General features: G+C 47.3%; 1 protein-coding gene across 1 annotated transcript; it reads right to left on the reverse strand.

Annotated features, from left to right (window-relative positions):
• Positions 1–1,782: 1,782 nt before the first annotated feature.
• Positions 1,783–13,984, reverse strand: COPE (COPI coat complex subunit epsilon). The gene is made up of 10 exons (XM_033082177.2): positions 13,828–13,984; positions 12,844–12,906; positions 11,270–11,370; positions 10,225–10,377; positions 9,700–9,753; positions 8,767–8,848; positions 6,557–6,712; positions 5,087–5,155; positions 2,743–2,817; positions 1,783–2,302 (listed from the first exon to the last, which is right to left on the reverse strand). Exons 1-10 carry the CDS (start codon positions 13,933–13,935, stop codon positions 2,255–2,257), a joined length of 909 nt encoding a protein of 302 aa, XP_032938068.1. The 5' UTR covers positions 13,936–13,984; the 3' UTR covers positions 1,783–2,254.
• Positions 13,985–14,121: the final 137 nt, after the last annotated feature.

A 14,121-nucleotide genomic window follows, 5' to 3' on the forward strand; every position in this document is an offset into this window, starting at 1 on the left:
TCAAATTTGGGGAGAATGAACAGCTGAGAATTCCTAAAAAATCCCAAATTTAGGAGGAAATTGCACAGCAGAGAATTTTTTTAAAATCCCAAATTTGTGGGGACAGTGCACAGCTGAGAGTTCCTAAAAAATCCAAATTTGGGGGGGATGAACAGCTGAGAGCTCCAAAAAAATCCAAATTTGGGGGGAATGAACAGCTGAGAGCTCCAAAAAATCCAAAATTTTGGGAGAATGAACAGCTGAAGTTCCTAAAAAAATTTAAAAATCCAAATTTGGGGGGGGGATGAACAGCTGAGAATTCCTAAAAAAATCCCAAATTTAGGAGGAAATTGCACAGCAGAGAATTTTTTAAAAATCCCAAATTTGTGGGGACATTGCACAGCTGAGAGTTAAAAAAAAATATCCAAAATTTGGGGGACAATGAACAGCTGAGAATTCCTAAAAAATCCCAAAATTTGGGGGAAAATTCAGGAAAATCCAAGAGAATTATTTTTTTATTATTTATATTTTTATTTTTAATTTTTAATTTTTATTTATTTCATTTTCTGGGTTCCAGAGGGAATTTTTCCAGTTCCAGAGGGGATTTTTTGTGTTCCAGAGGAAATTTTTTGTGTCTCAGAGAAGATTTTTTGTGTTCCAGATGGAATTTCTGGGTTCCAGAAAGAATTTCTGAGTTCCAGAGGAAATTTTTTGTGTCCCAGAAGGAATTTTTTATGTTCCAGAGGGAATTTCTGGGTTCCAGAGGAATTTTTTTGTGTCCTAGATGGAATTTTTGGGGTTCAAGATGGAATTTCTGTGTCCCAGGGTGATTTTTCTGTGTCCCAGAGAAGATTTTTTGTGTTCCAGGGAGGATTTTTAGTGTTCCAGATGGAATTTCTGGGTTCTAGAGTGATTTTTTTGTGTCCCAGATGGAAGTTTTGGGGTTCCAGAGGGAATTTTTTGTGTTCCAGAGAGAATTTCTGAGTTCCAGAGGGGAATTTTTGTGTCCCAGGGTGATTTTTTGGGGTTCCAGAGTGAATTTTTGGGGTTCCAGAGAGAATTTCTGAGTTCCAGAGGAATTTTTTTGTGTCCCAGGGTGATTTTTTGTGTCCCAGAAGGAATTTTTTATGTTCCAGAGGGAATTTCTAAGTTCCAGAAGGAATTTCTGGGTTCCAGAGGAATTTTTCTGGGTTCCAGATGGAATTTCTGGGGTTCCAGGTGGAATTTCTGTGTCCCAGGGTGATTTTTCTGTGTCTCAGAGAAGATTTTTTGGGTTCCAGGGAGGATTTTTAGTGTTCCAGATGGAATTTCTGGGTTCTAGAGTGATTTTTTTGTGTCCTAGAAGGAATTTTTGGGGTTCCAGAGAATATTTCTGAGTTCCAGAGCGATTTTTTTGTGTTCCAGAGATATTTTTTTGGGTTCCAGATGGAATTTCTGTGTCCCAGTGTGATTTTTTTGTGTCCCAGAGAGGATTTTTAGTGTTCCAGGTGGAATTTCTGGGTTCCAGAGGGAATTTTTTATGTCCCAGGGAGGATTTTTTGGGTTCCAGATGGAATTTTTGGGGTTCCAGAGAGAATGTCTGACTTCCAGAGGGATTTTTTTGTGTCCCAGGGTGATTTTTTGTGTCCCAGGGAGGATTTTTTGTGTCCCAGAAGGAATTTTTTATGTTCCAGAGGGAATTTCTAGGTTCCAGAAAGAATTTCTGGGTTCCAGACGAATTTTTTTTGTGTCCTAGAAGGAATTTTTGGGGTTCCAGAGAATATTTCTGAGTTCCAGAGGAATTTTTTTGTGTCCTAGATGGAATTTTTGGGGTTCCAGATGGAATTTCTGTGTCCCAGGGTGATTTTTCTGTGTCCCAGAGAAGATTTTTTGTGTTCCAGGGAGGATTTTTAGTGTTCCAGATGGAATTTCTGGGTTCTAGAGTGATTTTTTTGTGTCCCAGATGGAATTTTTGGGGTTCCAGAGGGAATTTTTTATGTCCCAGGGTGATTTTTTTGTGCCCCAGGGTGATTTTTTTGGGTTCCAGAAGGAATTTTTTATGTTCCAGAAAGAATTTCTGGGTTCCAGAGGAAATTTTTTGTGTTCCAGAAGAAATTTCTGGGTTCTAGAATTATTTTTTTATGTCCCAGGGTGATTTTTCTGTGTCCCAGGGTGATTTTTTAATGTTCCAGAGGGAATTTTTTGTGTCCCAGAGAAGATTTTTTGTGTTCCAGATGGAATTTCTGTGTCCCAGGCTGATTTTTTTGTGTCCCAGAGGAAATTTTTGTGCCCCAGCTCAGGCACTGGGTGCATACTGCAGGGCCAGGCGGTCAAAGTCGTTCTCCTACAACCACAGCCAAAAATAAACACATTAATCAATGAATTATCAATGAATTATCAATGAATTATCAATGAATTATTAATGAATTATCACCCATCAATCATCCTCACATCCACATTATCACCTCAGCTCCCCAGAACTGAAGGGATTCCAGCAGCAAATCCCATTTTTTATTTTAATTTGCTGTTTTTTCCCTCTCCCAGTTTTTTGAGCACAAATTTCCACCTGGATTTTAATTACACCAAAATTTTAATTTTTAAATTAAAAATCTTCATCTCAAGAATTTTTTTTAAATTTTCCCAGGTTTGAGATGCCCAAAAATGCTGAAAAATCTGAAGGGGAAGGAGCTGCCCCTGGGGTTTGTTTGTGGCTCCATCAGAACGTAATAAATTCAATTTATTTCATTTATTTCTGTTATTATTTATATTTTTTCCCCTCCCTACCTTGGCCTGGTACTCCTTGATGAAGGGATGATTTTTGTGAGCATCTTTCAGCTGGGACAGGTAACGATTGGTGACCTGGCAGGGACAAAAAATGGAAATTTGGAGAACAAATCCCTCCTAAATTAATTTTTTTTACACCTCAAATCCTGATTTTTTCCCTCACTGTCCCATTTCAAACCAGCAGGATCCACACACACGCTTGGAATAAAAATTAAAATTCAAAATAAAGTTGCAGTGGTGGTTTTGAGTTTAAAAAAAATAATCAGGAATTGATGAACTCAGAGCTCCAAATGTTTTTCCTGCCCAGTTTTTTTGTCTGGAATTGTGGGTTGGAAGGATCAGGAAATTCCAATGGGAAAGGAGAATTCCTGCTGGAGCTTCCCATTCCCAAAATATTCCCATTTGTCCCCAAATCCTGCTGGGGACCCTGCAAGAGCCAAATTCACAATTTCCATCTTCAGGGAATTCTCTGAGCTGGGAATTCCCAATTTCCATCCTCAGGAAATTCCCAATTTCCATCCACTGGGAATTCTCAATTTCCATCTTTAGGGAATTCCCAATTTCCATCCTCAGGAAATTCCCAATTTCCATCCTCAGGAAATTCCCAATTTCCATCTGAATTCCCTGAGCTGGGAATTCCTGATCTCCATCCTCAGGGAATTCCTGATTTCCATCCACTGAGAATTCCCAATTTCCATCTTCAGGGTCATTCCCTGAGTTGGGAATTCCTCTTTTCCATCCTCAGGGAATTCTCAATTTCCATCTTTAGGGAATTCCCAATTTCCATCCACTGGGAATTCTCTGAGCTGGGAATTCCTGATTTCCATCTATTGGGAATTCCCAATTTCCATCCTCTGGGAATTCCCAATTTCCATCTACTGGGATTTCCTGATTTCCATCCTCAGGGTCATTCCCTGAGCTGGGAATTCTTCTTTTCCACCCCCAGGAAATTCCTGATTTCCACCCCCACAGAATTCCCCATCCCCACCCTCAGGGAATTCCTGATTTCCATCCACTGGGAATTCCTGATTTCCATCCTCAGGAATTCCTGATTTCCATCCTCAGGGATTTCCCCATTCCCACTCTCAGGAATTCCTGATTCCCACCCCAGGGAATTCCTAATTTCCATTGTCAGGGAATTCCCAACTTCCATCCACAGGGAATTCCCTGATCTGGGAATTCCTGATCCCCATCCACTGGTAATTCCCCATTCCCACCCCAGGAATTCCTGATTCCCACCCTCAGGAATTCCCATCCCCACCCCAGGGAATTCCTGATTCCCACTCTCAGGGAATTCCTGATTTCCATTCTCAGGGAATTCCTGATTTCCATTCTCAGGGATTTCCCCATTCCCACTCTGAGGAATTCCTGATTTCCATCCTCAGGAATTGCCATCCCCACCCCAGGAATTCCTGATTCCCACCCAAGGGAATTCCTGATTTCCATCCTGAGGGAATTCCTAATTTCCATTCTCAGGGAATTCCCAACTTCCATCCACAGGGAATTCCCTGATCTGGGAATTCCTGATCCCCATCCACTGGTAATTCCCCATTCCTACCCCAGGAATTCCTGATTTCCATCCTCAGGGAATTCCTGATTTCCATTCTCAGGGAATTCCCCATCCCCACCCCAGGAATTCCCTGATCTGGGAATTCCTGACTTCCATCCTCAGGGAATTCCTAATTTCCATTGTCAGGGATTCCCCATCCCCACACCAGGGAATTCCTGATTCCCACCCCAGGGAATTCCTGATTTCCATTCCCACCCCAGGGAATTCCTGATTTCCATTCCCAGGGAATTCCTAATTTCCATTGTCAGGGATTCCCCATTCCCACCTCAGGAACTCCCCATTCCCACCCCAGGAATTCCTCTTTTCCATCCTCAGGAAATTCTTGATTTCCATTCTCGGGAATTCCCCATCCCCACCCCCAGGAATTCCCCATCCCCACCCCAGGAATTCCTGATCTCCATTCTCAGGGAATTCCTGATTTCCATTGTCAGGGAATTCCCCATCCCCACCCCAGGAATTCCTGATTTCCATCCTCAGGAATTCCTGATTCCCACCCCAGGGAATTCCTAATTTCCATTCTCAGGGAATTCCTGATTTCCATCCTCAGGAAACTCCTGATTTCCATCTTGAGGAATTACTTATTTCCATCCTCAGGGAATTCCCAATTTCCATTCTCAGGGATCCCCATTCCCACTCCAGGGAATTTCTGATTCCCACCCCAGGAATTCCCATCCCCACCCCAGGAATTCCTGATCTCCACCCTCAGGAATCCCCATCCCCACCCCAGGTATCCCAGGAATTTTGGGCCTCTCCCTCCCTGCAGCCCCAGCTCACCTCGGGGGCCTTGCCCAGGTGCTGGGACAGCACCACGAGGTTCAGCAGCGTCTCAGGGTGGCTGCTGTCCTGGAAAAGAGCGGGATCAGCTGGGATCAGCCTGGGATCAGCTGGGAACAGGGACAGGGACACACAGGGGGGGCTGCCAGGGGGAGCTGGGATGGCATTCCCACAGAAATCCAGGGGTGGGGCAGCCCTGGAAGTGCCTCAGGTCAGCTGGGAGCTGTGGGGGTTGTGGGGATGGGATGGGATGGATGGGATTTGATTTATGGGATTGATGGGAATATGGGATGGGATTTATGGGATTGATGGGATGGGAGTATGGGATGGGACGGGATTTGATTTATGGGATTGATGGGATGGGATGGGATGGGATTTATGGGATGGGATTGATGGGATTTGATTTATGGGATTGATGGGAATATGGGATGGGATGGATGGGATGGATGGGATTTGATTTATGAGATTGATGGGAATATGGGATGGGATTGATGGGATGGGATTGATGGGATTTGATTTATGGGATGGATGGGAATATGGGATGGGATTTATGGGATTGATGGGATGGGAGTATGGGATGGGACGGGATTTGATTTATGGGATTGATGGGATGGGATGGGATGGGATTTATGGGATGGGATTGATGGGATTTGATTTATGGGATTGATGGGAATATGGGATGGGATGGATGGGATGGATGGGATTTGATTTATGAGATTGATGGGAATATGGGATGGGATTGATGGGATGGGATTGATGGGATTTGATTTATGGGATGGATGGGAATATGGGATGGGATGGATGGGATTGATGGGAATATGGGATGGGATTGATGGGATTGGATGGGATGGATGGGATTGATGGGATTTGATTTATGGGATTGACGGGAATATGGGATGGGATCCACGGGATGGGATGGATGGGACTGATGGGAATATGGGATGGGATTGATGGGATGAGATGGGATGGGATTTGATTTATGGGATTGATAGGAATATGGGATGGGATTGATGGGATGGGATAGGAGTATGGGATGGGATGGGATTTGATTTATGGGATTGATGGGAATATGGGATGGGATTGCTGGTCCCATGGATGTGAGCTGGAACTGGGGCCATTCCCAGCTGGAACTGGGGCCATTCCCATGCCATGATCTGGAACTGGGGCCATTCCCCTGCCATGATCTGGAACTGGGGCCATTCCCATGCCATGATCTGGAATTATGGCCATTCCCATGCCATGATCTGGGATTAGGGCCATTCCCATGCCATGATCCAGGATTGGAGCTGTTCCCATGCCATGATCTGGAACTGGGGCCATTCCCATGCCATGATCTGGGATTATGGCCATTCCCATGCCATGATCTGGGATTAAGGCCATCCCCATGCCATGATCCAGGATTATGGCCATTCCCATGCCATGATCTGGGATTAGGGCCATTCCCATGCCATTCCCAGAGCCCTGCCCTACCTTGTCCAGGGCCTCCTGCAGCAGCCCCTCGGCCTCGTCCCAGCGGCCCTGGCCCATGGCAGCCGCGGCCTGGCCATTGAGCAGGGGCAGCGAGGGGGAGCAGCGCTCTGCCAGCTCCTGGAACGTGTAAAACGCGTCCTGCAGCTTGTCCCCACCCTGCAGGGGACAGAGACACTCATCAGGGACAGGGACAGAGCTCAGGGACACAGGGACAGGGACAGGGACACAGGGGCAGCGAGGGGGAGCAGCGCTCTGCCAGCTCCTGGAACGTGTAAAACGCGTCCTGCAGCTTGTCCCCACCCTGCAAGGGACAGAGACACACATCAGGGACAGGGACAGTCATCAGGGACAGGGACAGTCATCAGGGACAGAGACAGAGCTCAGGGACACAGGGACAGGGACACAGGGACAGGGACACAGGGGCAGCGAGGGGGAGCAGCGCTCTGCCAGCTCCTGGAACGTGTAAAACGCGTCCTGCAGCTTGTCCCCACCCTGCAGGGGACAGAGACACTCATCAGGGACAGGGCAGGGACAGGGACACAGGGACAGAGCTCAGGGACACAGGGACAGGACAGGGACACACATCAGGGACACAGGGACAGGGACACACATCAGGGACAGGGACAGAGCTCAGGGACACAGGGACAGGGACACAGGGGCAGCGAGGGGGAGCAGCGCTCTGCCAGCTCCTGGAACGTGTAAAACGCGTCCTGCAGCTTGTCCCCACCCTGCAAAGGGACAGGGACAGTCATCAGGGACAGGGACACACATCAGGGACAGGGACACACATCAGGGACACAGGGACACAGGGGGAGCAGCGCTCTGCCAGCTCCTGGAACGTGTAAAACGCGTCCTGCAGCTTGTCCCCACCCTGCAGGGGACAGGGACAGTCATCAGGGACAGGGACAGAGATCAGGGACACAGGGACAGGGACACAGGGACACAGGGACAGGCACACAGGGACACAGGGACAGGGACACAGGGACACAGGGACAGGGACACAGGGACAGGGACACAGGGACAGGGACACAGGGACAGTGAGGGGGAGCAGCGCTCTGCCCGCTCCTGGAACGTGTAAAACGCGTCCTGCAGCTTGTCCCCACCCTGCAAGGGACAGGGACACTCATCAGGGACAGGGACACACATCAGGGACAGAGACAGAGCTCAGGGACAGGGACAGAGACAGGGACACACATCAGGGACAGGGCAGGGACAGGGACAGAGCTCAGGGACACAGGGACAGGGACACAGGGACAGGCACACAGATCAGGGACACAGGGACAGTGCTGGATCAGGACACAGGGACAGGGACAGTGCTGGGACAGGGCAGGGACACAGGGACAGGGACAGGACAGGGATAGACATCAGGGACAGACATCAGGGACACAGTAACAGAGATCAGGGACAGGGACACAGGGACACAAGGACAGGACAGGGACAGACATCAGGGACAGGGAATTCCCATTTCCAGACACTGGGAACTCCACTGGGAATTCCTCATTTCCATCCTCAGGTAATTCCCAATTTCCATCCTCTGGGAATTCCTCATTTCCATCCTCTGGGGATTCCCTGAGCTGGAATTCTTCATTTCCATCCTCAGGTACTTCCCAACTTCCATCCTCTGGGAATTCCCAATTTCCATCCTCTGGTAATTCCCAACTTCCATCCTCTGGGAATTCCTCATTTCCATCCTCTGGGAATTCCCAATTTCCATCCTCAGGTCACTCCCTGAGCAGGGAATTCCTGATTTCCATCCTCAGGGTCACTCCATGGAATTTTGGGAATTTATTTAATGGAAAACCAAACTGTGGGACCCTGGATCCCCTGGAATTTTGGGAGTTGATTGAATGAAAAACCAAACTGTGTGACCATGGATCCCCTGGAATTTTGGGAGTTGATTGAATGGAAAACCAAGCTGTGTGACCATGGATCCCCATGGAATTTTGAGAATTGATTTAATGGAAAATCAAACTGTGGGACCCTGGATCCCATGGAATTTGAAGAATTTATTTAATGGAAAACCAAACTGTGAGACCCTGGATCCCCTGGAATGTTGGGAGCTGATTCCAATCCCTCCTGCCCTCCCAAACTGAGCAGTTTCACCTCATTCCCAAACATCCTCAAGGACATTTTGCAAGAGCAGCTCCCCCTGGTCCTCTGGGATGTTTTGGGAATGTTTTGGGAATGTTCTGGGAATGTTTGGTACCCACCAAGGCCAGGTTCACCCAGGCTGTGGCCAGCTGGGTCAGGGTTGCATCCTCATCCTGCTCCTGCATTTTCTTCAGCTCCTTCCTGCAGGAAAAGTGGGAATGACAAAGGAAAGGGGATTTCAGCATAGAACCAAAAACTTGGGGGGGTTCCCCTCGAATTTTCCATGATTTGATTCCAGGGAGAGGAGAAAGAAAAGGGGAAGGGAAAAGGGGAAGGGAAAAGGGGAAGGGAAAAGAAAGGAAAGGAAAGGAAAAGGGAAAGGGAAGGAAAGGGAAGGAAAGGGAAGGAAAGGGAAGGAGAAAAAAAAGGAAAAGGAAAAGGAAAGGAAAAGGAAAGGAAAAGAAAAGAAAAGGAAAAGAAAAGGAAAAGAAAAGGAAAAGAAAAGGAAAAGAAAAGGAAAAGAAAAGGAAAAGAAAAGGAAAAGAAAAGGAAAAGAAAAGGAAAAGAAAAGGAAAAGAAAAGGAAAAGAAAAGGAAAAGAAAAGGAAAAGAAAAGGAAAAGGAAACAAAAAAAAGGGAAAAAAAAGAGCAAAATGAAAGGGAAAAAGGAAAAATGCAAAGGAAAAGGGAAAAGGGAAAGGGAAAAGGGAAAGGGAAAAGGAAAAGGGAAAAGGAAAAGGGAAAAGGAAAAGGGAAAAGGAAAAGGGAAAAGGAAAAGGGAAAAGGAAAAGGGAAAAGGAAAAGGGAAAAGGAAAAGGGAAAAGGAAAAGGGAAAAGGAAAAGGGAAAAGGAAAAGGGAAAAGGAAAAGGGAAAAGGAAAAGGGAAAAGGGAAAAGGGAAAAGGAAAAGGGAAAAGGAAAAAGGAAAAGGGAAAAGGAAAAGGGAAAAGGAAAAGGGAAAAGGAAAAGGGAAAAGGAAAAGGGAAAAGGAAAAGGGAAAAGGGAAAAGGAAAAGGGAAAAGGGAAAAGGAAAAGGGCAAGGCCCCAGTCCCACCTGGCCAGGTCGAGCCTGTCGAGTTTCAGCAGGATCTGGATGGTCATGGCCAAGCTGCAGGGACAAGAGCAGAGAGCCTGAGGCAGCTCCAGAGATTCCAGAGAATGGATCCACAGATTCCAGAGCATGGATCCACAGATTCCAGAGGATGGATCCACAGATTCCAGAAAATTCCCAGCCCTGGGATCACCCTGAGGATCCCCCCTGACCCCTGGGATCACCCTGAGGGTCCCTCCTGACCCCAAACCTGATCTGGGACCACCCTGAGGGTCCCTCCTGATCTGGGATCACCCTGAGGGTCCCTCCTGACCCCAACCCCACCTGGGATCACCCTGAGGGTCCCTCCTGACTCTGGAATCACCCTTAGGGTCCCTCCCAACCCCAACTCCAACCCCTGGAGCTGCCCCCTGTCTCAGACCCCACATGGATCAACCCCAAACTCTCACAGGAAAAACCCCAAATCCCCCAGAGGAAGCTCTGGAATCTTCCAGACTTGCCCAGCAGGAACTGCTGGGGCTCCCTCACCACTCCAGGCTCTCCCCCTGGTGCAGGGCCCTGAGGGCAGCCTCAGGGTTCTGGGAGTGCAGGTAGATGGAGGCTGCCATCAGCAGGAAGGTGCAGTTGGCCACATCCACACTCTTGGCCATCTTCTTGTCCAGCTCTGCCACGATGGAGTCCCTGAGGGGTGGGGAAAAATAGGGGGAAAATGGGAGAAAATGAGGGAGAAATGGGGGAGAAATGGGGGAGAAAACAGGAGAAAATTGGGGATAAAATGGGAGAAAAAATGGGGGACATGGGGAGAAAATGGGGGAGAAATAGGGGAGAAAATGGGAGAATAAATGGCAGAACAAATGGGAGAAAACAAGGGGAAATGGGATAAAATTGGGATAAAATGGGGCAGAGAAAAGATGGGAAAGACAAAAGGAGGAGAAAAGGGAGGGGAAAATTGAAGGAAAAAATAGGGGGGGAAATGGGGGGAAAATGGGAGAGAAAAGATGGGAGAGAGAAAAAATGAGAGAGAGAAAAAAATGGCAGAAAAAAAATGGGAGAACAAAATGGGAGAGAGAAAAGATGGGAGAAAAAAATGAGAGAAAAAAATGGGAGAGAGAAAAAAAATGGGAGAGAGAAAAGATGGAAGAGAGAAAAAAAATGGGAGAGAGAAAAAAATGGGAGAAAAAAATGGGAGAGAGAAAAAAATGGGAGAGAGAAAAAAATGGGAGAGAGAAAAGGTGGGAGAGAGAAAATGGGAGAGATAAAAAAATGTGAGGAAAAAAAATGGGAGAAAAAAAAAGGGAGAAAAAAAAAGGGAGAAAAAAATGGGAGAGAGAAATGATGGGAGAGTGAAAAAAATGAGATAAAAAAACCAGAAAATCTGTGTCTGCTCCAGCCTGGGAGTGTGCAGAGCCAGGCTGGAGCATCCTGAGCAGTGCAAAGTGTCCCTGCAGAGCCTTTAACCCCCTGCAGCCCCAGAGCCCAGGAATTTCAGGAATTTCAGGAATTTCAGGAATGTCAGGAATTCTGCCCTCCCCAGGCTGCCTGAGCCCCCCCCAGCCCCTGATGTCCCCCTCACCTGTGGCTCTCGTTGGCCAGGAACTCTGCAAACATCCTGACAGCCTGCAGCTCGGGGCTGGCACTGGGCCTGATCTCCTCCAGCACCACCCCAAACTTCCTCTGCAGGGACAAGGGAGCAAAGGGAATAAAGGGAATAAAATAATAAAGAGAGGCAATAAAACAGCAACACAGAATGGTGGGATTAAATGAGGTTTAAAAATAGATTTAAAAATAAAGATTGATGTGAAATAATGGAATAAAATGATGGAATGGAATGGAATAGAGGAGTAAAATAATGGAATGGGAATAGTGCAGTAAAATGATGGAATGGAATACAGGAATAAAATAATAGAATGGAAATAGAGGAATAAAATGATGGAATGGGAATAGAGAAATAAAATGATGGAATGGGAATAGAGGGATACAATAAAGGAATGGGAATAGTGGAATAAAATGATGGAATGGAATAGAGGAATGAAATAAAGGAATGGGAATAGAGGAATAAAATAATGGAATGGGAATAGTGAAGTAAAATAAAGGAATGGGAATAGAAGGATAAAATAATGGAGTGGAATAGAGGAATAAAATAAAGGAATGGGAATAGAGGAATAAAATCATGAAGTGGAATAGTGGAATAAAATGATGGAATGGGAATAATGGAATAAAATAAAGGAAAGGGAATAGTGGATTAAAATGATGGAATGGAAGAGTGGAATAAAATAATGGAATGGGAATAATTGGATAAAATAAAGGAAAGGGAATAGAGGAATAAAATGATGGAATGGGAATAAAAGAATAAAACAAAGGAATGGGAATAGCTGGATAAAATAAAGGAATGGGAATAGAGGAATAAAATAATGGAATGGAATAGTGGAATAAAATGATGGAATGGAATAGTGGAATAAAACAAAGGAATGGGAATAGAGGGATAAAATAAAGCAATGAGAATAGAGAAATAAAATAATGGAATGGAATAGTGGAATAAAATGGTGGAATGGAACAGAGGAATAAAATAAAGGAATGGGAATAGAGGAATAAAATAATGGAGTGGAATAGATGAATAAAATGATGGAATGGAATAGTGGAGTAAAATGAAGGAAGGGGAATAGAGGAATGAAATAAAGGAATGGAAATAGTGAATAAAATGATGAAATGGGAATAGTGGAATAAAATAAAGGAAAGAGAATAGTTTGATAAAATAAAGTAATGGGAATAGAGAACTAAAATGAAGGAATGGGAATAGTGTGATAAAATTATGGAGTGGGAATAGTGGAGTAAAATAATGGAGTGGAATAGTGGAATAAAATAAAGGAATGGGAATAGACTGATAAAATAAAAGAATGGGAACAGTGGAATAAAAGAATGGAATGGGAATAGTGGAATAATATCCTGGAAGGGAACAGTGCAATGACACCCTGGAAGGGAACAGTGGGATGACATCCTAGAGGGAACACTGGAATAAAATGATAGAATGGGAATAGTGGAATAAAATAAAGGAACGAGAACAGTGCAATGACACCCTGGAAGGGAGCAGTGCAGTGACACCCTGGGCTGCACCCCCAGCACCCCCACAGCCCCCCAGCCCCTCCTGACCTGGGCCAGGTAGGCGCGGAACAGGAACACGTCGCGCTCCAGCTCCTTCTCGGGGCTGCCCGGCTGTGGGAGGGAGGACAGCGAGCTCTGAGGGCTCTGGCACCCAGCAGGGCCCTCAGGAACAGAACCCACAGAAACGGGGCCACAGGAATCATCCCTGCAGGAACCAACCCCACACAAACCAGCCCCTCAGGAACAGCCCCTCAGGAACATCCCTGACCTACCAAATCATCCCTGAAAGAACCAACCCCACAGGAACAACCCCACAGGAATAACTCCACAGAAACCATCCCTGCAGGAACATCCCTGCAGGAACAACCCCACAGAAATCATTCCTGAAGGAACAGACCCTGCAGGAACAGCCCTGCCCTACCAAATCATCCCTGCAGGAACCGACCCCACAGAAAGAGCCCCACAGGAACCATCCCTACAGGAACAACCCCACAGAATCAACCCCACACAAACCAGCCCCACAGCAACAATCCCTGCAGGAACCAACCCCACAGAAATCATCCCTGAAGGAACCATCCCTACACAAACCGACCCCACAGAACCAACCCCACAGGAACAACCCCACAGGAACCAGCCCTACAGAAACATCCCCACAGGAACCAACCCCACAGAAATCATCCCTGCACGAACCAACCCCACAGGAATCATCTCTGTAGGAACCAACCCCACAGGAACCATCCCAGCAGGAACATCCCCACAGGAACAGCCCCACAGGAACCAGTCCTACAGAAACAGCCCCACAGGAACCAACCCCACAGAAATCATCCCTGCACGAACCAACCCCACAGGAATCATCCCTACAGGAACAGCCCCATAGAACCAACCCCACAGAAACCATCCCAGCAGGAGCCCGCAGGAACCAGCCCCACACGAACCCTCCCGGAGCCACCAACACCCGCCCGGCCCTCAGGGATCCCCAACCCCTTCAGAGCCGCGGTGGGGCCCGGGCAGCGCCGCCCGCCCGTGCCCGACCTTAGCCCGCTGCGCCTCATTGATGGCGGCCTGGTAGGCGCCGATGTAGAAGTTGTTGCGGAGGTCGAAGAGCTCGTCCGGCTCCCCGGCCGGCGCCGTGCCCGCCATTGCCCTCAGCCACGTCCCCGGAAGCGCCCGCGCCGCGCGGGCCGCCGGGAGCCGCCGTCTCCATGGAAACAGCCAATAGCAACGCGAGGAGGTGGTGACGTCATCAAAGCGACGCGTGGTGCGGCGTGTGGGCGGGGCTAGAGCGAGCCAGCCAATCAGCGGAGCGCGTGGCTCTGACGCAATCAG

This window comes from Catharus ustulatus, chromosome 29 (assembly GCF_009819885.2).
Source record: "Catharus ustulatus isolate bCatUst1 chromosome 29, bCatUst1.pri.v2, whole genome shotgun sequence".
NCBI classification, from domain to species: Eukaryota; Metazoa; Chordata; class Aves; order Passeriformes; family Turdidae; genus Catharus; species Catharus ustulatus.